The following is a 25,921-nucleotide window of genomic DNA, read 5'->3' as shown; positions in this document are numbered from 1 at the left end:
ATAATAATAATATATTTATACCCCGCCCATCTGGCTGGGTTTCCCCAGCCACTCTGGGCGGCTTCCAACGGAAAAATAAAACACAGTAATCTATTAAACATTAAAAGACTCCCTGAACAGGGCTGCCTTCAGATGTCTTCTAAAAGTCTGGTAGTTGTTTTCCTCTTTGACATCTGTTGGGAGGACGTTCCAGAGGGCAGGCGCCACCACCGACAAGGCCCAATGCTAGAAGGAAAGCACGGCCTGCTATCTCCCTATTCCTGGCCTCCCTAAAAGTCATCCTGCAGTGAAGTCAGTTGTTCCCCTGGGCTCTCACAGTCCTCCTTCTCCCACAGACAAACAAGACAAAAACTGTTTTTTTCCAGCTGCACCAGCCATTTCTTCCCAGTCGGATGTCCTATGTTGTCCCCCTGTTTATGTAAGAGGCTGCCACTTCTATTCCTATGTTCCACTGCAGAATATAAAACAAGCTGAGTGCCCCCTTGTGGATTATAATTGCCCTGGTCCAATGGCAACGCCAAGCAGTGAGGTGGTTATCTGGTACCCCCCCCCCCCTTTTATTCTTTGGACCCAAGCACCAGGGTCATAGTGAAACCACCCTCCTGCAGGCCTCCGCCCCTCCCCACATGACTTTGTGCCTTGAAAACTTTACCAAGCCCTTCTGGGTAGCCCTCTGGGACGGGGGGACGCCACTCAAAGTCTGGCCAGCCCAGTGTTTCATTGGTTCGCTTATTCTGCTCTTCTAGCCACTGAGTAACAGGGCTGAAATACTCCAGCAATGCTGAGGCATCCATCTTATTCGTGCCAGTGAGTTGTTGGAGAATATTCTGCCAGGGCTGGGAAGAGCCAACCCTCAGCGCCTCACTGCAGCGAAGAAAACAAAGAGAGGAATGGGTGGTGATGTAGATAGATGATAGATAGATAGATAGATAGATAGATAGATAGATAGATAGATAGATAGATAGATAGATAATCTTTATTGTCATTGAGGGCACTAGGAGAAGGGGACGACAGAGGACAAGATGGTTGGACAGTGTTCTCGAAGCTACAAAAATGAGTCTGACCAAACTGCGGGAGGCAGTGGAAGGCAGGAGTGCCTGGCGTGCTCTGGTCCGTGGGGTCACGAAGATTCGGACACGACTAAACGACTAAACAACAACATTGTCATTGTCCCATACAGAACAACAAAATTGAAAAGAAACTCTACATCAGACATTCAAAACCGAACAAGCCTGCTATCCCATTCTGATTAGCCCCCCCACAGACTCTGATACCCCATAAATACAATATACCCCATAAAGACTACCTTACACTGCATTTAAAACCAAAATCGCATTTGGATAGAAATTGTTTCTCAGGCGGCTAGTCCTAGTCTTCATAACCCTGTACCTTCTTCCAGAAGGCAGAAGCTGAAAGAGATCATTTCCGGGGTGCGCACTATCCTGCGCTATCTCTGCAGCTACTCATGTTGATAGCCACTGTGGAAGACCCACAAGACCAGGTGACTCCAGTCTCCGCCTCCTGTGTACTCCCGCACCACACAAGGGATCTGAGGAGACCTTGCAGTTTGGGTTTTTTTCTTGCCACATGTTCTGAAGCCAGTGCCCCAATGCCCCCTCTTTTTATTTTATTTTAAAAGTGTGAGTTTATGTGTTTATTTTGCCTGGTGCACTGGATGGCTGGGTCCCGTTAGCATTTAAACTTTCCACTACGCTCCCAGAAGAAGCATGACTCTGGGACATTTCGGGGAAATAAAATGGCAGGTCCTAGCCACGCAGGGGTGCTTGGAGCAGAAGTGCCCATCATCACTGCCAGGTAAGCCGGCCAGGGTCTGCTTTGCCCAGCCCTCCCACCTGGTACCATCCATGAATAGTTGAACTTTTATGTCCTGCAGACTTTTGTGGCTCCTTGCTTTGCAAGCACTTCAATTCCTGCTGCGCGTTACTTGTGGCTCAGGGTGCTTTGCATTATATGGTCAGTGGAAGTGGTAGGGGTGAGTTCAGCCCTCGGAACTCATGGAATCTCCTTCCCTAGGTGCCTTGGTGGCCACCCCACAAGCATGAAAGGTGTTGGAGGTACCCTTCCATTGAAGAGTGTGGGTGATGTCATTCTTAACGCCTCTCTCCAACACTGCATGTTTGTACCTTTCCCAGGGTACTTGAGCATCTGCTTTCCGCTAATGGGTAAGTTCCCAGTGGCATTCACGCTATGCCAGTATTACGTCAGGGGATCTCTTCTGCAACCTGAGTGCGGTCACACCTGTGTGATCGCATTCCTCAGGTCTGCATCTCACAACCCTCTTGCTTTTTCCAACACAACTGTACCCCTTCTTGTTACTTCAGGGTGCCAGGAAGGGGGAAATGCCCTCTAGCTCAGGGGTCGGCAACCTAAGGCCCATGGGGGTCATTTAACTGGCCCATGGACCCCCGCCGCCCGCTCGGTCAGCTCCCATGTGCCACGCTAAACCAGAGTGGAGCAGAGCGGGGACCGCCTTCTGCGACGCTGGCCGGCTTCCCATTGGCTGCAGGAAGCCCCTGCAGCCAACGGAAAACTGCGCACGCCTCCTCCACGCCAGAAGGAGCACCGGAAATAGCATTTGTGCATGTGTGCGTGTGTGCACCCCGGCCCACCGTGGTGTCTGTGGGACCGTGCACCACAAGAACTTTGCTGACCCCTGGCCTAGTCCTTCCCACCCGCTTCTAACGCCATTTAGGTAGGAGACCACGCCTTGCCGTTTCCCCATCTCCCTCTGCTGTCACCTGAGCTTCTGTCCGGCTTCTTTGGATTGGTAGATGTCACAGGTATGAAGATTGCCAGTGTGGTTGGCAGCTTGGCAGAGCGCCTTGTGGAACTGGAACTGCAGGATGAAACTGACAAAGTACCTGCCCCAGACAAAACAAAAATCCATATACTTCTGGTACCCATCTGTTCTTCAGTAGGACACCCACCCTCATCCCTGCCGCCCAAATACTACTACTACTACTACTAATAATAATAATAATATCACATCAAATTCTGCCATACTGAACAAGAGTCAATTTTTGAAGGCATAACGTTAAAAAAAATGAAGCATGGAAGGATCTGCCAGTTTGGTTCTGCAGCAAATTGGTGATTTATTTTTATTTTTTAAGTTCTCTTGCAGGATTATCAACATTTTAGGGCAAATTGCTCCTAAATTTGCACATTTCTATGAGCAATTTCCACTAATATAAGCACTTTTGCAAACATTGTTTGCACCGCAAAATTCAGATAAGTGTAAATGATGACCTTGTTTAGTTTCTGGTATTGTTTCAGAAAGTGTGAATTTGATAGTCACCTTTAAATGTGAACAACTTAATACAATTTCTCGCCCAGCCTTTAAAAGAATATGCTAGTTAAGAACTCTCTGCAAGTTCTGCATTTCTAAAAGTGGCTGGGGGAGGAGTGGCCTTTGGACCCACAAATGTTATTAGACTCCAACTCCTGTCATCCCCAACTGTGGGTCATTCTGTCTTGGGGGAAGCAGAAGTCCAACAGGAACTGGAGGGTCAAAGGCTCCTCGTTCCTATACTAAAGAGCATGGAGTTCAGAATTGATTTGAGGGGACCTAACTCTATGCAGTCTTCCTCTGCCACTAGGGTGTGTCATTTTAGGGGGTGTAACTTAATTTCTGCAAATTTCTTCAGTGTGTGGTCTTAAAAAATGTTTTTGGGTGTGAGGAATTCAAATCTGCTGTTTATTTTTTGTGACTGAGCAACATTTAGCTTGGTAAGTCTATGTTTGATGGAGAAACACATGAACTGCTTTTGGAAAACCAAAAAGTTTTAATTTTACCTTCTGAAAACGTCAGATAATGATTAATAACATTAATAAAAATATAGTAATAATAATATAACTGCAAGTACTTCGCAATAATTTTTAATGCTCTCTATGCAATTTTACACACGTTTTACTTTCCAGGCAAAACTAAATTATACTAATTTAACCAAAATATATATTGAATTCCCATGTCATATTACAACTTTTTAGCACCGCTCATTTTGGGAATTCGAAAGTTGAAAAATTCAACACGTCCTTCTCTACCACCTTAGATCTGCTTGTCAGAACCTTCAGGTAGTTCAACACTGCAGAACGTTGCAATGCACTCGATGTTCCATGAATAATGAAGGCGTATACACCAGCCTCACTCAAGCACATCAGTGAAGCTCACCATGTTTCATTTACACATTCCACATTCCCCAACTCTTTCAGCTCCCGGTACCTGATATAAGGTGTGTTGCCAGGTATATGATATTTAGCCCCAGGGTCAAAGTTGGTTTCATCTCTTGCAATAGGAGGGCAAATTCCCTGGTATTTTGTTCTGGAGAAAAGGCGGCCATGTGGGCAGAGAAGAAACGGAACAGCATTAGCACAAGTCTCTAGAAATGAAGCAGATTCCAGGTTGTTTGTTCTTAGTCTAGATTTGATGCTGGTCATGGATATGCCGTTTATTATTTATATTTATTTATTTGTCGCATTTCTATACCACGTTTATCTTCCAAGGAGTTCAAGGTGGTGTACTTGGTTCTCTCCCCCCCCCACCCAAATTTCATTCTCACAACAACCCTGTGAGGTAAGCCAAGAGATGGCGACTGGCCCAGGGTCACCCAGTGAGCTTCATGGCTGAGTGGGGATTCGAACATAGGCCTCCCTGGTCATAGCCCAGCACTCTAACCCAGAGCTTTCCGAACTGTGTGTCGCAACACGTTAGTGTGTCGGCTGCAGTGTGTAGGTGTGCCACGCGAACGCTCCCCGGGCTCCTCTTGGAGCTGGAAAGGGTTAGCTTAACCTCCAGTTTGCTAGCCAAACTGAATTAACTGTGTCGCAAAATGATGCATGTCCAAAAAGTGTGTCACCTGTCACCAACTTGAAAAGTTTGGAAAGCTCTGCTCTAACCATTCTGCCACACTGCCTCTCTTGCCTTGCACCCAGTTACTCTGCCTCCACCCCACATGGTTGGCTGTTTGGGAAGTGCCACCCGTTGTCCTTACTAAGCACTGCAGTTTATGCCTGGTCTTGCCCTAAGAAAGTGGCACAAAGAAGGGAGCAAACTGAAACTCTTGTCAATCAATGTCCGATCAACATGTGCGTGCATTTCTCTCTTCCTCCAGTAATTTACATTTTTCTCAGACCATTTGCCTATCCGCTAGTGAGGGAAGAGCTCCCTCCCTCATGGGCTGAGCAAGATCCAGCTGCCCGGCCCCACTTCCTTGCCTCAAGAGATCATCAGTGGACCTTGCTGCCTAGTAGGCAAAAGCCGAAGGGAAACACCAGGGCAGGAAATGCCACCTGAGTAATCCCAATACAATACAAGCAGCACGCAAGGGCACAAGATTCAATCAAGTTTCAATCAAGTATTATTAGTACAAAAAGAAAACAATAAGAGAACCATATACAAATGCTGACACAGAAGCCAAAACCAAACGTCAAACAGATAGCATATACAAATAAATACCGAAAGGCAAACCAGTCTTTATGGTCTTTGAGGCTATGTAGCGGTCAGCAAGGTGGCAGCAGGTCGAACAAAGTGTCAATAATAGACAAGCTGCCGGCGTTTTTCACCTGTTTCGCCCATATGACGGGCTTCTTCAGTAGTTTCTCCTTCTGCTTTCTGTTATGTTTAATACATTCAAATTCGTATGAAACCACTTATCTTGGCTTAGGCCACAATGCTCAAGTTCTTATTTCGAAAGGTTCTCTCATGCAGCTTTGATACATTTACATATTCAATTTCTTATGTTCAGAGTTTTCTTAGTTTGAGCATGTATTGACTACATGCATTGACTTCTGTGTCAGCATTTGTATATGGTTCTCTTATTGTTTTCTTTTTGTACTAATAATACTTGATTGAAACTTGATTGAATCTTGTGCCCTTGCCTGCTGCTTGTTTTGTATTGGACGTTTGAAGAAATTGGCAGCATTAGCCCATTATTTCAGTTTTTGTTTTACCTGAGTAATCCCGGCAACAGAGAAGTCACCATATTATTTATGTTCCTGACTTGAATATGACTTTTATAGGGAGGGGGTGGTGCTGTGGTCTAAACCACTGAGTCTCCTGAGCTTGCTGATCAGAAGGTCGGCAGTTCGAGTCTGCATGACAGGGTGAGCTCCCGTTGCTCTGTCCCAGCGCCTGCCAACCTAGCAGTTCGAAAGCACGTCAGTGCAAGTAGATAAATAGGTACTGATGTGTAAATGCCGTTTCCATGTGCTCTGGCACTCATCATGGTGTCCCGTTGTGCCCAAAGCAGTTTAGTCATGCTGGTCACATGACTCGGAAAGCTGTCTGCACACAAATGCCCGCTCCCTTGGCCTGAAGCAAGATGACCCCAGAGTCAAGTTTGACTGGACTCAACTGTCCAGGGGTCCTTTACCTTTACCTACCTCTGTAGGTTTGAGGATTTATTGGGAAACTGCTTTGAAAACTTCTCGGGGTTATAAAGGGGAATATAAGCAATATGTGAATAAATTCCTGAATATTTTCCCTTTGTAACTTTGTGTAAAACTCACACATAGGTAAAGGTAAACCATTGGTAAACCTGACCATTAGGTCCAGTCGTGACCGACTCTGGGGTTGCGCGCTCATCTCGCATTATTGGCCGAGGGAGCCGGTGTATAGCTTCCAGGTCATGTGGCCAGCATGATAAAGCAACTTCTGGCGAACCAGAGCGGCACACGGAAACGCCGTTTACCTTCCCGCTGTAATGGTTCCTATTTATCTACTTGCATTTTGACGTGCTTTTGAACTGCTAGGTTGGCAGGAGCTGGGACCGAGCAATGGGAGCTCACCCCGTCACAGGGACTCGAACCGCTGACCTTCTGATCAGCAAGCCCTAGGCTCAGTGGTTTAACCCACAGTGCCACCTGGGTCCCCTTTATACTCACACATACTCATAGTTTTTTTTCTCTTTCCCTCTTCTCTGTCTGTCTGTCTGTCTGTCTGTCTGTCTGTCTGTCTGTCTGTCTCTCTCACACACACAGTTGTTGAGAAGATATATGGGTCCCTTGAACAAACATGGACTTCCCCCTTCCCAATTTTGAAATCCAGTCCTATCACCCGAAATCAGCTTGGGAAACCCCTCCCCTCACACAGTTTCTTGAAATAATGGCTTCCTTTGCTCAGCCATCATGGCAGCCCCCCACCCACCACAGTTGCACTGCTTGGGGGGGGGGGCTTTACCTCAAGTACCACCAGTCATAGTTGTAGCGGTTGGGAGGGGTGCGCCCACTGAAGACATTCCATCGCCACTGGTCTATCAAGTAGCCAAAGGGCAGGAAGGCGATCTTCTCCAGGGCCATTTTTAATAGGTAGTTGATGTCGCTCTCTGCAAAGAGGAAGGGGAAAGGGGAAGAAGACTCAGAGCTGGAATAAGAGCAGAATAAGCACCCTGCAGATCTTTTGCCACAAATCAAGAGCAGAGTAAGCAGCTTGAGGTGACTTGGGCAAGTGAACCACAAGCCTCGGGGCACAAAGACCCACCTGACTTTATAGGAAATTCCTTTCCAACCCAACGGATGGCAGCAGTCAGACCCTGAGCATGCACAAAGTTGCCCTCTGGGTTGCCCAAGGGGAACAGGTGTCAATACGAAGGGCTCCCCAATCTCCAACAGAGCAAATTTTGCGTTTCAGTCTAGGTACAGACATAGCCAAACTTGGCCCTCCAGATGTTTTGGGACTACAATTCCCATCATCCCTGACCACTGGTCCTGTTAGCTAGGGATGATGGGAGTTGTAGTCTCAAAACATCTGGAGGGCCAAGTTTGGCCATGCCTGGTCTAGGATCTTCTCTTTCTTCTTCAGCAGCTGGGAAGCCCTGGAGTGGCACAAGTCTGGCTCCACGCCCCGAAAGCAACTAATCTCAGCTGGAAACCTGACCCTTGAGAAATGTCCCATCAACTCCATCGATTACCTATTCACCACAGTTCTCCTACATCACCCATAGTGCTCAACGCTACCTATGTCCTCAGTGGCTTGGTCAAGCAGCCCAATTTTCTTGAGGTGGGTTGGGGTGGAGACGGACAAGCTCATGACATCGCCAATGGCTTCATGAAAGCCAGGGTTGGCCCCACTGCGGAAGGAGATGGGTTGGTCCTTGTACTGCAGGTAGTATTCAATATGCCCCATCTCATGGTGTACTGTGAAGAGCTGCTCCATGGTGACGGTTGTGCACTGCTTTATCCTGCAAAGTATGGAGCAGAAAGGTGAGGATGCAACATTGGTTCTGTTAAAACGCATCAGTTGTGCTAATAGGGCACCTGCTTGACAGATTGGAAGGAGCAAGGGTTGTTCCTGCTTCCCTTTTACACACGGAGTCCTCAGAAGAGTTGAAAAGGAAGTCCCTCTTCAGTTTCCCTGCACAGGGCACTGAGCCAAGGGGGTGCTAAGTCATCATCATCATCATCATCCTATATCTTAGAATTTTGAAGTGTCAGGCATAGCTCTAGTGGATTTAGCCCAAACGTAGCAGAGTTTTCCTGCACAGCGCAGAAGCTAGTTGAGGTGGAAATGACTAGTCGGCTAGACGCAGAATAACTATTTACAGGATTTATTAAAAGAAAATAAAACCAGCAGAGTTTCTGCATACAAAGCAAAGCAAAATAAATCCTCTCTCTCTCTCTCTCTCTCTCTCTCTCTCTCTCTCTCTCTCTCTCTCTCTTCAACCATACGCAGCACTCCTACTCCTAACACCCAACAACAATCAACTGTGCTAGCATTCTTAGATAACAGAGTTCAGTGCTGGTCGTTAACCAATCAGAGAGCTGTTTCCAGGCCAGGCAGACCTTGGCTTTCTGCCAAGAGTAAATTGACACTGCCTTGAGTTAATTGTGTGAAGCAAGAATCTGTAAGTTTCCCATGAGAACCAATTAACAGAAACCGAACACTATATTCATACAGGTACCTATTTAGAAGATCCATTAAAAATAGCAACTGCACCAAAAGGAAATATTGTGAAAATAAGAAGTATTTGTCCTCAGCAAATCTTGTCCTCACTCAGGGCACCATATTACCAAGGTCCGCCCCTGCCCTCTTGTCAATAAAGAATTTAAACTGTTTAAAGCTCTCACAGATGTAATCCTAGCAACGCCAGTCCTTCTCGGTAGCTTTGCAAGGGATTCGAGACATCTTAAAATGTTAAGTGCTCCTGCACGCTATAGTTCCCAGGGTTCCCCAGGAAAGATTTAGCACACAGAAAACGTTTTCAAAACCTTTTATACGTTTAGTAGTTTTATCGCTGATGCACGCTATAAATTTAAAGCACATCCAATGAACACTGAAGGCACATGACTTCCTCTTAAGACCCCTGTGAACTGCAGTTTGTTAAGGGTACTGAGATTTGTAGCTCTGAGAGGAGGAAACTAGTACATATTATCATTATTCATTTCATTTCTGTACCGCTCAAATTGAACCACGTTGTTACTAAAACTGGACGTTGACATTTTTTTAAAGGACCTATGTTTCTTTAAAAGGATCTGGGTAAATGCCCTCTGTGGTTCTCTTCCAAGAAGCTACTGTATTTGGTTCCCCCTTTCCAAGGCAAGGCCCTTTCACACGCAGTAGGCACCTGAAATCTTTGCGGTTGTAGAAGTCCCAGGCTGATGCATGGCACACCACCTCTCGGCCATCGGTCGGCTTCTCCAGCATGGAACCCTCCCAGAATTCAGGTGGCATCTTAATCATGCCAAGTGAGGTGAAGAATGCATCCGCCTCCCGGAACATGCGTGTTACGTTCCAATTCTAGGAAAGGAAAGAACCCACCCACAGAATGAGATAGCATGCATTTTCTTGGATGACTGGGTTGGATCCAGATGTAGCCATGCTTAAGAGCAGAACGAATGAAATCAGCAGGGCTTAAGGGTTTGTTTGGTTTTGTTTGTTTAGTCATTTAGTCGTGTCCGACTCTTCATGACCCCATGGACCATAGCACGCCAGGCACTCCTGTCTTCCACTGCCTCCCGCAGTTTGGTCAAACTTATGTTAGTAGCTTCAAGAACACTGTCCAACTATCTCGTCCTCTGTCATCCCCTTCTCCTTGTGCCCTCAATCTTTCCCAACACCAGGGTCTTTAGCTGTTGCTAATTCAATGGATTTCAATGATTTCAATGGATCTACTCGTCTAAGCATGGTAAGTTGAGATTCAACCTGTAATAGATAACAATACAGTGGTACCTCGATTTAAGTACACAATTGGTTCCGGAAGTCTGTATTTAACCTGAACCGTACTTAACCTGAAGCGAACTTTCCCATTGAAAGTAATGGAAAGTGGATTAATCCGTTCCAGACGGGTCCGCAGAGTACCTAAACTGAAAGTACTCAAACCAAAGTGTACTTAAACCGAGGTACGACTGTACAGGCATTCTGTTGTTGGGAGTACTCATTATTTCCCTAATGCGTGCAAACATTCTGCAGCATCTCACTGCAGAATGGCAGCAATACCACCCCACACCCAGTGATGTTTAGGCATGTAGCTGTTTTCACTTGTAATCTCTGCTGTCTATATGAAGGCTGCAGTCAAAGCAGCAAACATGTAAGAAGAAAAGCATATGTAATAACAACACGGATGACCTTACTTGCTGCCTCATAGTATTGGTGACATCAAGGTTGGGCTTATTTGGGTAAGGGATCATCATTTCGTAAATGTTGTTCCATTGCTGGGCCCACATGTTACCTGCAGGGGGCAAAAAGCAGCACAGCTTAGCTTGAGACAAACAGTTAGTTTCAGCCTTTTCCTACCATAGGGAATAATAGCAAGAAGAAGAAGCAGCTTATGATGCAATATCACTGGGAAGCTATATTTGTCAATTTTCCACATTTGGGGCATGGAAGCAAAAAAATAACCGTGGTTTCTTTCCCGAGTCTTGTTAGATCCCATAGGGCCATCGAAGATATCACATTAATTATGTGGATGCAAGCAATGTGCCCTTTTTTTGTTACGTTAATAGTAGCTGGTAGTCTGAACAGCCTCAGGACTATGGGGCAACCATGACAGTGTCCCTGGTTTGCAGCTCATAGAATCGTAGAATTGGAAGGGACCCCAAGGATCATCTAGTCCAGGCTTCCTCAAACTCGGCCCTCCAGGTGTTTTGAGGCTACAATCCCCATTACCCCTGACCACTGGTCCTGCTAGCTAGGGATGATGGGAGTTGTAGGCCAAAAACATCTGGAGGGCCGAGTTTGAGGAAGCCTGATCTAGTCCAGCCCCCTGCAATGCAGGAATATGCAGCAGTTCCTTATGGGGATCAAACCTGCAACCTTGGCACTATCAGTGCCATGCTCTAAACCAGTGTTTCCCAACCAGTGTGCCTCCAGATGTTTTGGGACTACAACTCCCATCATCCTTAGCTAGCAAGACCAGTGGTCAGGAATGATGGGAGTTGTAGTCCCAAAACATCTGGAGGCACACTGGTTGGGAAACACTGCTCTAAACAACTAAGAAACCCAGGCTGCCCAAAGATCCAGAAAGATTGGCTTTTATGAGAGTGAGAGATTATGCTTCTTGTGAACATTATTTTCCCACCCTTTGGCAGATGCATTTTGGAAGGGCTGCCTCAAACTCTGTTGTCTAGGCTAGTAGTTTTTGACTAGCGTGCCATGGCACCCTGGGGTGCCTTGAATGATGGTCAGGGGTGCTGTGGGCAACACTGGCCTCTTCCTTCCTTCCTTCCTTCTCCTTCCTTCCTTCCTTCCTTCCTTCCTTCCTTCCTTCCTTCCTTCCTTCCCTCCCTCCCTCCCTCCCTCCCTCCCTCCCTCCCTCCCTCCCTCCCATGATGTCCTCTTGCAGCTCTGCCTCCCAAAGGCTTGCACAGCTGTTTGTTGCAGCAGCCCTGGCTAAAAGCTCAGCAGGAAAATGGTGCCTCTGGGGCTGGTCAGGGGGTGCTGGTTGCCAGGAGCCGAGGCTGCCTTGCAGTAAGCAAGCAAGCGGGTGAGGAAGCCCAGCCAGCTAGTCTGCCGGTCCTTGCTGTTGGGAATGGACAGACAAGTCCCAGGCCCTTGTAGGGCAGTTTGAGGAGCCACCTCTCTTTGGGGCAGTGGGGGCAGCTCAGAGACCAGGGGCGGCAGCAGCGGCTGACCGGAAGACTCTCAAGGACAGAGGCTGAGGAAACACCCCACCAGGGAGGGTGTTTGAAAAAGGGTGAGGCTATCAGCTTTGCAGGCAGGTGACATAACAGGGCTTCTGAGCCCCATAGGAGTGCAGCAGAAATAATGTAGTAGGTCAAGAGAGCTGTGGACTCAAAAAGGTGGAAAACCTCTGGTCTAGGCTCTAGCAACCTCTAGGTTGGATTACTGCAACACATTATAAATGGGGCTGCCTTTGAAGATGGTTCAGAAACTGCAGCTGGTGTAGAATTCGCTGTCCAGATTGTTGACCAGGACAGGACAGGCAAAACTTACACCAACTCTTACACATCTGCACTGGCTATGAATTAGTTTCCAGGCTCCATTCAAAGTGCAGGGGAGCTGTGCAGGACCCCATTACTTCAAGGACCACATCTCCTCATACAAACCCAACCATCTGATTGTCATCTGAGGTCCTTCACTGTGTCCCCCTGTGTGTACAGGTCTGGAGGGTGGCAATGTGACAATAGGCCTTTTCAGTGATGGCTCTCCCCTTGTAGAATGCTCTCCCCATATTGAGGCTCTACTGACTACTCATTGAGCTATGATCCCTTAATCTTTACCTGTTTTTCAGTGCCATGTAATCCCCCCCCTTTTAACCTGGACTTTTAACCCTTGATGTGATGGTGTTTAAAGCATTTGTGGCTTCTTGTAGTGGTCTTTAAGACCAGAGTTTTATTGCTATAGATGTTGGTTTTTAAGGTTTTTATTGCTTTTGTTTGTTGCAATTGGTTTTTTCCTATTTCAATTGTGTTTGTAAATCATTTTGGGTCACATTTTTGAGAAAAGCGATTAGATCATCATCATCATCATCATCATCATCTCTAGCACTGATGAGACTCAATAGCTTCAAGCAGCCCGACTGGTCAGCCTGTGTAGAGTGTGGCAGGACACTTCATGCATTCAGAAATGAGCCACCCTGATTTTATCTAGCATGACCTCCACTTCACCCCCCTTTTTATTGCCATCTTACCCAGTAAGTGAGCTGGAATGGGGCCTTTCAGGTTGACGTACGTTGGGCCATACCGCTCATACAGTTTCCTCCTGACAAAAGCATGCAGGTTTAGGTAAAGGGGCTCCAGCTGATGATAGAGTTGCTCCAGGTCATCCTCGAAAGTCGGTGAATCATACCAGGAGCGCCAATAGTCACCGGTATCCTTGAAGCCTGGACACCAACAAGAGCACAGAACCCAAAGGAAGTCACACATGCATAATCTCAACACAAGGTTGGAGAATCATTCCCGCACCACATCATATATCCGTGTTGTTCAATGTCTACCTGTTCTAAAGGCACAGAGCACACAACCACAAACTGAAAGCCAATTCACACGATCATTTTTGGCATGGTTGTGTGGTGGGGTAAGTCAAAATTCATTGATGCGGTGGTGACCCTCTCGTAAACATGTTGATACGTGAGCTCACCATTCCCTCAAATACTTTCAAAATGGGATGGAAATCAGTTGAGAATGGACGTGCTGAGGTAACACACCATGAATCATCAGATCACAGTGGCTTCACTCTGGCATGGCAGACCCATTGTCTTAGGAAACATGGGGAATACATTTCTAAAAGGAGGGCAGTAGGGAGAGCTACAGGGATGCGGGTGGTGCTGTGGTCTATACCACTGAGCCTAGGGTTTGCAGATCAGAAGGTCGGTGGTTTGAATCCCCACGACGGGGCGAGCTCCTGTTGCTCGGTCCCTGCTCCTGCCAACCTAGCAGTTCAAAAGCCTGTCAAAGTGCAAGTAGATAAACAGGTACCGCTCCGGCAGGAAGGTAAATGGCGTTTCCGTGCACTGCTCTGGTTCGCCAGAAGCAGCTTAGTCATGCTGGCCACATGACCTGGAAGCTGTCTGCGGACAAACGCCGGGTCCGTCGGCCTATAGAGCAAGATGAGTGTCGCAACCCCAGAGTCATCCACGACTGGACCTAATGGTCAGGGGTCCCTTTACCTTTACCAAGGGAGAGCTACAATATTCAAGCCTTCTCTGAAGCTTTCAGTCACCTTTTTGCCTAAGCTAAAATGCCCCGGCTGCTTGCAGCTTTCTTCGTAAGGCAGTCTTTTGATCCCATGAGTGGCCCATTTCCTATTTCCAGCCCCCAATCCATATTTAAAGCATCTCACCATCCATTTTGTAGGCCTCGTTGCTTAGTACAACAAATTCCTCATACTTGGGCCGCTGAGGATTTCCGGCTGCGTTGTGCCACCCCTCCCAGGCATAGAGCAGTTTCCTGTAATTGCGAGAGGTGGCCATGATGTCCGTTATCTCTGAGAAGTGAGTGTGGGAGAAGAGACCAGAAACAAACAAACAAACAAACAAAAACAGAAAATAGTCACAGGTTGAAAAGAACCCATTTTGTGGGTGATGTGCCTCATCATAAGGGCAGTGCTATTTATTCAGTGTTATTGTTCAGGGACAAAGGGGTCCCCTCCCCTCAAGTTTGAGGCTATTTTTGATTCAGTGGTAGATTGAGAAGCATCTCTACATCACTAGTTTCTGTCTTTCAAATTGGGAAACACTAATTCTGGGATTGCTGGCAGCTGAGCGCTTGTAACTTCTCTCAAAAGTGCCCCCGTTTTTGAAATATGTAAACCTTTGGACACAGCTGCTACACATAATTTCTAATCTAGCCCTTATGTACCCAATGGTACATTTGGTGGCCAAAGAAATGGCTGGAACACATTAAAGGAAGACAACATTTTTAAGGGCTCAAAATAAATCAGGCTCTTCAACTCTTGCAATGTCAGGAGTTATGGGGGCAAGGTGGTTCCACACTTGAAAAATAAGCATGCTGTTGCACAGGAGTTGAGAACTTGTGGGTCTCTGAGGGTTTTGGGACTACAGCTCACACTACCCATCACCAGTGGCTGTGTTAGCTTCCTAGAGTGGCTAGGAGTTGGAATACAACAACAACAACAACTACTACTACTACTACTACTACTGCTGGATGGCCACATGTTCCACAAGTGCTGTAGTAGAATATGAACCAAGACAATCTGTGGCATGATAAGCACCACGTAAATATTTGTAAACATCAAAGGAAGCATGTGACATTTTATGCCACTACAATGTCACAGTGACTATGAGACCTGTGGTATTTCTGACACAGCCCTCAGATCTCAACAAATCACCTCCCTCTTGAGTTGCTTCCATGTTGAAAGCAATCACGTAGATTGGGGTGTAGGAAGGTTACGCTAATGAGAACTTGAAGATACACACCTGGTTCTAGAGCCCAACAGCTGGAATTCTGATTTGGCAGACATACTTTGGAAGTGGAGTAGATATTGTCCATCTCACTCAGAATAGTGTTATACTTAGAAAGGAAAGAGAAGTAGTCCAGGTTAGTGGGATAGTCCCATACCTGCTAGTTCTGCAAAGTCACTCCTTTTTAGCCCAGCCCCAATGTTACCTGTTCCACACCTCAGTTCTGCTTCGTACCCTATGATCTATCACAGTTTCAACAGAGAATGGCTGCCTGGTGGCAACGGCAAGGACACCCAGGGAGGCTGCCTCAAACATAGGCTTCCTGAGTAGTGTTCAAAATTATTTATTTTATTATGAACTTGAAACTTAGGTGTCTGTAGCCAGCCAGGTCAGGAAGGGGACCAAAAACACCTTCGTTTCCCCTGTAATCTTGCATTATTGAAAGTACAAAGCTATTGGGTGAGTCTCATTTGTTTCAGCATAAAAGTCTGCTGTTCTCACATGACTTTGATGTGGTGATGCTGCCTGCACCATCAAGACCCTGATCAGGCCACGCTACACACCATGGAGCGGAAGTCAGGACTCTGGTGTTTTCACCACCATAACCTGGCCAAGGCATGAATGTTCAAAGGAACAAGAGGAGACAGGCCTGAAATTCAAAGTGGGTTGGGAGAAAATGGGAAATGCAAAGTGGGTGGCAGGGGGCAGTAGAGGTGTACAGAAGCAACCCTTCACAGCCTTAAAAAGTGATGGGAGGGGAGGGTGGTGAGCAAGGACAGATATGTTGGGAATTCCATTCCACCCTTTGCTGCAAACATGGGATTGTTGCGTGTCACATGTCTGTTTACATCCCAGCATAGATTGCTGGCGTGAGCGGAACTTCCGCTCTGTATTGCTTTTGTTTTCAGTCTCTCTCCGAGAAGACGGCAAGGAGAGATGCCATGTTTCCTTTGCCCTGTTTTATGTATAATAAATGTGTAGTTTAGTATGTGTCTACAGCCTCATGCCTCTTCTGTTGTGCAGTTTACACTGCTGAGTAAAGTGTGCTCAAGCCTGCAAGCTTGAGTCACTGATGTACGCCAGAGCAGAGGTCGATGGATCTCCGCAGCAGCAAGGCTGAGGGGAGATGCTCCAGCTGGGGCCGAGCCAGCTGGCCTTTCGACCATTTTCCCACTGAAAATCACTCCTGGAAGCTGTTGTTTGCCCATTAGGGGGAACTGTTAACCACTGCTGAAATTGCTGAAATTTAGAAAGGAGGGACCACCTAGTTTGACCTTGGATTAAAACAACAGGGATTCCCGTACAGGTCAGGGATGATGGTCAGATCTTTCTATCTGCAGAACTCAAAAAAGGACCAAGGGACTCTCTTTCCAGTCTGAAGCAACATCACTGTGAAATTGCTTTACATGCTCCACTAGACTAGTTGGAAAGAATTAGCTGCAGAACACTAAGAACAGGCAAAGAGGATGGATTACTAGCAGGAGGGGATAAGAACTCCTTTGAGCACTCTCTCTCTCTCTCTTTCTCTCTCTCTCTGGCTTGGCAGAATTTGCTGTTAAATGCTTCACTTATCTCCATGGCATATTTGGAAAACTAAGCAGGAATTTAGCCTTCATGGCCAATCTCTCTGACACAAGTCACTAGTCCTCGTGGGGCAGCCCTGCAGTAGCTTACATTCTTTGGTCTCTCCCTGCAACCTCACCATGACTTTTGGATGCTGCATATGAACTAAGATGAAGAATAACATAAATGGCTCCTTTGGCGGAGACTTCAACACCAGGCTGCAATGCTATATCCACTGATTTTGGAGTAAGGCCTGTTGAGCCTAATGGGACTTACTTCTGAGTAGACCTATATAAAATTGCACTGTTAATGTAGTTTGTGGAGTCCCAAAATGCTGCAGCTGGCCAGCAACTTGGAACATACTTTACCTTACCCAAGCAGATAATCAGCTTCCTCAGAGATGTCACTAGGAATTTATTTATGTATTTGTATTTTATTTATTTTAATAATGTTGTTGTTGTTTAGTCATTTAGTCGTGTCCGACTCTTCGTGACCCCATGGACCAGAGCATTTAATAATGTATATACTGCTTAGTATGTGACAAACCTAGACAGCATCTTAAAAAGCAGAGACATCACCTTGCCAACAAAGGTCCGTATAGTTAAAGCTATGGTTTTCCCAGTAGTGATGTATGGAAGTGAGAGCTGGACCATAAAGAAGGCTAATCGCCGAAGAATTGATGATTTTGAATTATGGTGCTGGAGGAGACTCCCATGGACCGCAAGAAGATCAAACCTATCCATTCTGAAGGAAATCAGCCCTGAGTGCTCACTGAAAGGACAGATCCTGAAGCTGAGGCTCCAATACTTTGGCCACCTCATAAGAAGAGAAGACTCCCTGGAAAAGACCCTGATGTTGGGAGGGATGGAGGGCACAAGGAGAAGGGGACGACAGAGGACGAGATGGTTGGACAGTGTTCTCGAAGCTACGAACATGAGTTTGACCAAACTGTGGGAGACAGTGCAAGACAGGAATGCCAGGCGTGCTCTGGTCCATGGGGTCACGAAGAGTCGGACACGACTAAACAACAACTGCTTAGTATATAAGTCTGAATCATCCATACCCACCACGCAGGTGTAGACTCCCTTTGTCTGGAGTTGTGTCCTTACCCGTTGGCGCTTATCCATGGGTAGGTTGGAGGGTCCCAGAGTCTGGATAGATCTGATGATTTCCTTCAGCTGAGGATCAGTGAAGTTACGCCAGATGTTGCCGAAGCTCTCCTTTGCTTTCTTCCCCCAAACCTCTGTGAATTCTTGCTCCTTCAAAGAGGCTGCTACCTGTAAAGGGGTGGTGATGGAATACATAGATACAGGTAATATGTAAGCACACAGTTACTGGGTACCTTCAACGGTCCATCTTGGTTGGTCCCAGACAGACTGGCAGCCGCCAAAACCTTGGCACTAGTGCTGTGCTGAAATCTACCCTGCAGTTTCTGAAAGGTCTTGCAAAGCAGCAGTTTCCCTGTTTGGGGGTTGTTTTGGTCTCATTCTCAATGCACTTTAGAATTTCTTCAGACTTCCGATAAAAGGGGTTTTGAGTGTACCTTATTATTATTGCAAGGAGGTCAAGCATGGCAGGTGCATTTTTCCTTTGCCGCTTCCCTGGCTGCCCACACGTTCTCATCTGAAAACGCCACATGGGAAGGAGCGACCTCATGAAGTATGTGCACCTGGGAGGGCTGCAGGGTGCAGACCACTGGCGAGCTGATTTGTAGGATGGGCGAAGGGGTGCTCCAGAGCACCCCTCTGCCACCCCAAAAGTAAAGCAAGTGCAACAAAAACCCTCCACCTGGCTCATGAGAATTTCACTAAATTTTTCTCCCCTTCTGATAAATTTTAATTGCAATTTATTGTCTCATTAAATCTCTCTCTCTCTCTCTCTCTCTCTCTCTCTCTCTCTCTCTCTCTCTCTCTCTCTCTCTCTCTCTCTGTGTGTGTGTGTGTGTGTGTGTATTCAGCACACCACTGCCTACCATTGCTGCATTTTTCAGCCCTTTAAAATCAGGAAAGGAGATTGTGGTAGCTCCATTGTGCTCTTTCCTCAGGATAGCAAAAGCACAGTGATAGAATCATAGAACTGTAGAGTTGGAAGGGACCCTGAGGATCATCTAGTCCAACCCCCTGCAATGCAAGAATATGCAGCTATCCCATGCAGGGATTCAAACCTGCAGCCTTGGCACCACACTGTAACCAACTGAGTTAAATGCTTAGTTATGGCTGGCTTTGAAGCAGTGGAGTTGGGGGATTTCATCCTCTCCATGGTTATTGCAGTTTCAGGTTTAAACCAACAGCACACTTTTTAGACATGGATCTTCCACAATATTTATTTATTATCAACATTACGTTTTCAAATTTTGCAAGAAGGCCTTTCCATCCAACAATAAGCAATAATTTACAATGGTACCTCGGGTTGCGTAATCAATCCGTTTTGGGGTGCCGTTCACACCCCGAAAAGTACGCAGCCAGAGCGGCACTTTAGCGCATGTGTGAAGCGCCAATAGAGCACATCTGCACATGTGCGAAGCGCGCAGAACACTTCTGCGCACGCACGCACGCACAGCGGAACCCGGAAGTAAACACTTCCGGGTCCGCCGCATTCTTAAGCCGAAAGTATGCAACCTGCAGCGTACTCAACCAGAGGTACGATTGTACAATGTAATAAGTAAACGCTTTCTCACATTTAACAGAGACTGTACCCTTCTGTCAGTATATTTACTGAAATTTTGAAATATAACAGCAAAGCAGTTGATTGTTATTTTTTTATAATAAGGGGTGAATCCGTTATCACCGAAATCCTTCCTTCTTTTCTCCTGTAATACTTGTAAATATATATTCTTAAAAAGCCAAAAAGAGAGCAGTAACAGCATAATCTGCCAGATACAGTTCTCATCACAGACCAAGGAGTTTGTGGCCAGGGAGTAGGAAGATCAGAAGTTTCCCCACTTCCCCAGGGACTGCCCAGAATAACCCAAAACCTACAGATGGAGGAAACCCTTATCATAATGAAACTGAAAAGAAGCAGATCAGATCAGAACAGGTGATATGGGTGAATTGTACAGATGCAGACACATTAAAAAGAAATCATTGTACACTCAGTTCTAAATGCACATTTCACTCCATCTGAAGATATGTATGAGCCGAGGTAGAAATGTGGACAGCTTCCTACTCCCCACCCCCACCCGCTGAAATGAATAAATGAGGGTTCTATTTCTAGTACAGGGGAACTCTTTGGGTGTTTTGGAGCAGGAGGGTCTAGGACAGAGCACTGGATCAGAGTATTAATCCAAAAGGCTTGCTACCATTGTAGGTTTCCTTGTTGATTCCACACTAGCGATTTAGTCTGCAACCACTTGCTTGTTATGCAGAATACAGGCAGTGTTATGGCCAACCTCCTGCGTTTAAATTGCTGTGGCTGCTGTTGTCTTCCCATCGTTTTCAGGCTTAATATGGTGATGATTTCTACGTCGTCGTCCCCAAATGTTGCAGTGCCAGCTTGTATTGGAGTTTTTATATGTATTTTTAGGGCTTCTGTGTCTCAATCAGAAACTTTCACTTTGTAGCTTCTGTCTCTAATTGCTTCCTGTTCAGCATGGCGTTGCATTAGTGCTGTTGACCATTAACTGGTTAGTTCCTGTTCCCTACAGGAGAGTGGCTTGAATTACTGAGGTTTTCCTTTTCCTTTATTAAAGTGTGAAATGACAGTATTTCGCCATAAAATTAAAAAAGGAAAAAACAATGAGAGGGAAAGACTGTTTGAAGCTCTCCACCCCTACCCCAAGGAATGAGAACTTACTAATTAAGGGGCAGCTCATCACTAATGCCATGCCACTTTAACAGGAAGCAATTACTTGTAGAGGCAAAATCTGCAAGGAAGAAGTGTTTAATCAAAGTTGCAGGGTGCTGCTGAATGATATTTGCTGCTGAATGATATTTGCTTTTGACTAGGGATGCTGTTTAAAATTTTAAAAGATGATGCTGTTAAGGTGCTACACCCAATATGCCAGCAAGTTTGGAAAACTCAGCAATGGCCAGAGGATTGGAGAAGATCAGTCTACATCCCGATTCCAAAGAAGGGCAGTGCCAAAGAATGCTCCAACTACCGCACAATTGCGCTCATTTCACACGCTAGCAAGGTTATGCTTAAAATTCTACAAGGCAGGCTTAGGCAGTATGTGGACCGAGAACTCCCAGAAGTGCAAGCTGGATTTCGAAGGGGCAGAGGAACCAGAGACCAAATAGCAAACATGCGCTGGATTATGGAGAAAGCTAGAGAGTTCCAGAAAAACGTCTACTTCTGCTTCATTGACTATGCAAAAGCCTTTGACTGTGTCGACCACAGCAAACTATGGCAAGTTCTTAAAGAAATGGGAGTGCCTGATCACCTCATCTGTCTCCTGAGAAATCTCTATGTGGGACAAGAAGCTACAGTTAGAACTGGATATGGAACAACTGATTGGTTCAAAATTGGGAAAGGAGTACGACAAGGTTGTATATTGTCTCCCTGCTTATTTAACTTATATGCAGAATTCATCATGCGAAAGGCTGGACTAGATGAATCCCAAGCCGGAATTAAGATTGCTGGAAGAAATATCAACAACCTCAGATATGCAGATGACACAACCTTGATGGCAGAAAGCGAGGAGGAATTAAAGAACCTTTTAATGAGGGTGAAAGAGGAGAGCGCAAAATATGGCCTGAAGCTCAACATCAAAAAAACCAAGATCATGGCCACTGGTCCCATCACCTCCTGGCAAATAGAAGGGGAAGAAATGGAGGCAGTGAGAGATTTTACTTTCTTGGGCTCCTTGATCACTGCAGATGGTGACAGCAGTCACGAAATTAAAAGACGCCTGCTTCTTGGGAGAAAAGCAATGACAAACCTAGACAGCATCTTAAAAAGCAGAGACATCACCTTGCCGACAAAGGTCCGTATAGTTAAAGCTATGGTTTTCCCAGTAGTGATGTATGGAAGTGAGAGTTGGACCATAAAGAAGGCTGATCGCCGAAGAATTGATGCTTTTGAATTATGGTGCTGGAGGAGACTCTTGAGAGTCCCATGGACTGCAAGAAGATCAAACCTATCCATTCTTAAGGAAATCAGCCCTGAGTGCTCCCTGGAAGGACAGATCGTGAAGCTGAGGCTCCAATACTTTGGCCACCTCATGAGAAGAGAAGAATCCTTGGAAAAGACCCTGATGTTGGGAAAGATTGAGGGCACTAGGAGAAGGGGACGACAGAGGACAAGATGGTTGGACAGTGTTCTCGAAGCTACGAACATGAGTTTGACCAAACTGCGGGAGGCAGTGCGAGACAGGAGTGCCTGGCGTGCTATGGTCCATGGGGTCACAAAGAGTCGGACACGACTAAACGACTAAACAACAGGGATGCTGTAGAAATTTGATTCAATCTGCATTTAAAGATGAATTGCCATTTTCCAAAACAATAAGAGAAAACAAACCACAGCCATCCTTTGAAATCTCCGGTCAAGTAACATGTACAAAAAGGCATATATTGGTGAAAATGACATACAACAACCTATTATATTAAGGGGAAATGGTCTGCAGAAATATGTATATTAGGCAAAAATTGCATACAAAAACATGTATATTTGGAGAGATTCGCACTAGGCTATATTTCATGAGATTTTGTTTCTTTGAATGGCAAACTAACATGGAAATGTGAACTTAAGGCTGGAGAGAGAACCCAGAATTGACAATTTCACCCACCCCTACTTCTGAGTAAACAGGATAAAAGGATCACTGTTTTAAATTCCACTTCTAGCTGATGACAGAAAAGGAATCCCTTCAGCCGTAACCTCTGTGTTTGGATACCTCAAGGATATGAAAGATTAGGTCCTCAAAATGTAACAATAAGTCCAGAAGTGTAAGAGTTCCCAACCTCATACAAAATATGGAAAAATATGATACCAAATCAGAAGGTTGTGGATAGGTGCTAACTTTGTTACCAGGAAATGTGCTTCCTTGCAGATTAGGAGGCAATTTCCAAAAATAACATGCCACTTCGTAGGGAAAATAAACTCCCAATGTAGCAGGTAATTGAGAGTTACAAAACAACAAACAGAAAGCCTGAACAGAAATATGGGCAAACTGTGCCAAAAATAAATAGAAAGGAAATCCTGTGTGGCAAGCCTATTTGCATGCAGAAATCCATCAGTTACAGTACATAATTTTTTGCTTAAGATAAGAGTGTGCCCCCACCCCTCCACCACTGCTTGGTGACAGAACTGAAGGATTCCAAGAAAATAGGGATTTGTGGCAGTCACTGAGCTGCAGTCTGCCCCCACACTAATTACTGAGCCTTTGACCACATTTCCATCTATTTATTTGTTACACCGCATTTCTAACCTGCCCTTTTGCCATAAGGTCCCAGGATGTGTTACACAAAAATAAAAATAACACAATATTAAAATCAGCTGGCGGGGTGGAATTAACAGCCATATTTCAGCAGCTTGCTTCATAAACCTAAACAATCCTGTTGTCAACTTGCTGACTTGCCCAGCCAGACCTCCACCCCTGAAAATGTTTGATTCTCAGCCAAAGCCAGCCAACAGTCCCTAGAAGAGCACACATTATGTGGGCTGTGTAGCTGCACCTTTAAACAAAAATTATTTTTTTTGGTGCTAGGACACAAATGGTCCAAGATAATATGGATTAGGACCCTAGTGTGGAGGGTAGAGGGTTTTAGCCCTTTGCTCCTGGTTGCGGCCTTTATCAAGATTGGGCGCCTTGTGCCTCCAACTGTATAACCCCTCAACAGTCCCTATTAAATAAATGGACCAAGTCCTCTCATGTCATTTGCATATCGCAAAAACAGCACAATAAAATGTCAGTAATATCTACAACATAAGGGACCCAGGTGGCGCTGTGGGTTAAACCACAGAGTCTAGGGCTTGCTGATCAGAAGGCCGGTGGTTCGAATCTCCCTGCAATGAGGTGAGCTCCCGTTGCTCAGTCCCAGCTTCTGCCCACCTAGCAGTTCGAAAGCACAGAGTCTAGGGCTTGCTGATCAGAAGGCCGGTGGTTCGAATCTCCCTGCAATGAGGTGAGCTCCCGTTGCTCAGTCCCAGCTCCTGCCCACCTAGCAGTTCGAAAGCACATCAAAGTGCAAGTAGATAAATAGGGACCACTCTGGCGGGAAGGTAAACAGCGTTTCCGTGCGCTGCTCCAGTTCGCCAGAAGCAGCTTAGTCATGCTGGCCACATGACCCGGAAGCTGTCTGCAGACAAACGCCGGCTCCCTCGGCCTATAGAGCGAGATGAGTGCCGCAACCCCAGAGTCGGACACGACTGGACCTGATGGTCAGGGGCCGCTTTACCTTTTACCTAATATCTACAACATATGGTTCATCATCAGGGGTCAACACAGAGGTTTTTGGTTCGTGAATTGGTTTAAACAAAAAAGAAAACAAAGGGGAAGCAGGATAGAACAGAGTTAACAGATAACATTCAACATCACATAGCTGAATGCCTCTTGGTTGTGTTTAGGTTAAGTATGAGTAATAGTCATTTTTCCTATTAGGTTACCAATGAAGCAATACAAAGTGTTGTTCTACTACTGAACATAGGAAGTGGGTTCAAAGTGAAGATTAATTTATGTCTGAATATAAATGTAGATCAACCAGGTTGAGCAAAACACAGATGCGTGAATTGTTCATTCCTGGAGTACTGGCATACGTTACGAAATTAACCCACACATAGATCTTTCTTGATCTATCCATGTGTCAACCATAGCTTATTTGTTATTCTCTCAAGGACGGCTGTTTCCTAGACTGGCCTATCTTTGTGCCAGAAAGGTCTTCCCCGTGTCTGGTTGTGTTGCATCTCACCTCTTCTGGTTTATTGATTCTTTATTAATCCAGACTGTTGTCTTGAAATATATTTAATAAATCTAATCACAGCTGCCTTTATTATCTGTAGAGTTACTTTGCCTGCAACCAGCTGATGGGCTAGAAATACAGTGGTACCTCTGGTTAATAACTTCGTTCTGGAAGTCCGTTCTTAACCTGAAACTGTTCTTAACCTGAGACACCACTTTAGCTAATGGGGTCTCCTGCTGCCGCCACGCCGCCGGAGCACGATTTCTGTTCTCATCCTGAAGCAAAGTTCTTAACCCGAGGTACTATTTCTGGGTTAGCGGAGTCTGTAACCTGAAGCATTTGTAACCTGAAGCATTTGTAACCCAAGGTACCACTGTATAGGCTTCACAATGGTGATGCCTAATCTTATACCTCATTAGCCTTTATTTACAGCTTCTCCACCAATCTCTGACAAGGCCACCTTGTCTTATTTTAGCACTGGTACAGCATGATGCCATCAGCTCGCTCTGTCGTTAGTACAGTGGTACCTCGGTTTATGAACACAATTGGTTCCGGAAGTCTGTCCATAAACTGAAGCGTTCATAAACTGAAGCGAACTTTCCCATTGAAAGTAATGGAAAGTGGATTAATCCGTTCCAGACGGGTCCGCGGAGTACTCAACCTGAAGCGTACTTAACCCGAAGCATGGGTGTAATTGGTTTCGGAAGTCTGTTCATAAACTGAAGCGTTCATAAACTGAAGTGAACTTTCCCATTGAAAGTAATGGAAAGTGAATTAATTCATTCCAGATGGGTCCGCGGCGTTCATAAACCGAAAATTCGTAAACCGAGGTGTTCATAAACCGAGGTTCCACTGTATAAAACTGGCCACACTTCCTCAAAACAGTCTTAAATCCCCAATCAATGTAAACTGTCTTCAGTGCCTGAGAGCAAAATAAATAAAACATGATCACAGTCACAAACTGTAGGCACTTAAAGTGAAGAGATAAGTTTGGATTCATAAATAGGTGGTCTAGAGTTGACTGGCAGGGCTGGAAAGGCCTTGAGGGGCAGCACCAGATCTGACCAGCTCATCCACCCCACAGATTTGCTTGCTGGCAATCCACACCACAATTCACCACAAGCAGAGAGCATGAACCCATCAGAAGGCGGATTGCAGACCAAATAGCTTCAGATGGCTCCATAAAAT

General features: G+C 45.8%; 1 protein-coding gene across 1 annotated transcript in view; it reads right to left on the bottom strand.

The window, feature by feature from the left end:
- The window catches only part of ACE (angiotensin I converting enzyme), a 58,489-nt gene that overhangs the window by 20,021 nt on the left and 12,547 nt on the right, over positions 1–25,921 (bottom strand). The window contains exons 2-12 of the mRNA XM_035136427.2: positions 18,008–18,175; positions 15,351–15,444; positions 14,255–14,398; positions 13,104–13,295; positions 10,585–10,682; positions 9,579–9,751; positions 7,972–8,195; positions 7,196–7,340; positions 4,241–4,339; positions 2,760–2,882; positions 653–864 (exon numbers count right to left, since the gene is read on the bottom strand). Of these exons, the coding sequence (XP_034992318.1) occupies positions 653–864; positions 2,760–2,882; positions 4,241–4,339; positions 7,196–7,340; positions 7,972–8,195; positions 9,579–9,751; positions 10,585–10,682; positions 13,104–13,295; positions 14,255–14,398; positions 15,351–15,444; positions 18,008–18,175 (1,672 nt within the window). The remainder of the gene's footprint in view (positions 1–652; positions 865–2,759; positions 2,883–4,240; positions 4,340–7,195; positions 7,341–7,971; positions 8,196–9,578; positions 9,752–10,584; positions 10,683–13,103; positions 13,296–14,254; positions 14,399–15,350; positions 15,445–18,007; positions 18,176–25,921) is intronic.

The sequence above is a fragment of the Zootoca vivipara genome, chromosome 13 (assembly GCF_963506605.1).
Source record: "Zootoca vivipara chromosome 13, rZooViv1.1, whole genome shotgun sequence".
NCBI lineage: Eukaryota > Metazoa > Chordata > Lepidosauria > Squamata > Lacertidae > Zootoca > Zootoca vivipara.
The sequence above is the reverse complement of the archived record's forward strand: the minus strand, read 5'-3'. Positions and strand labels throughout refer to the sequence as shown.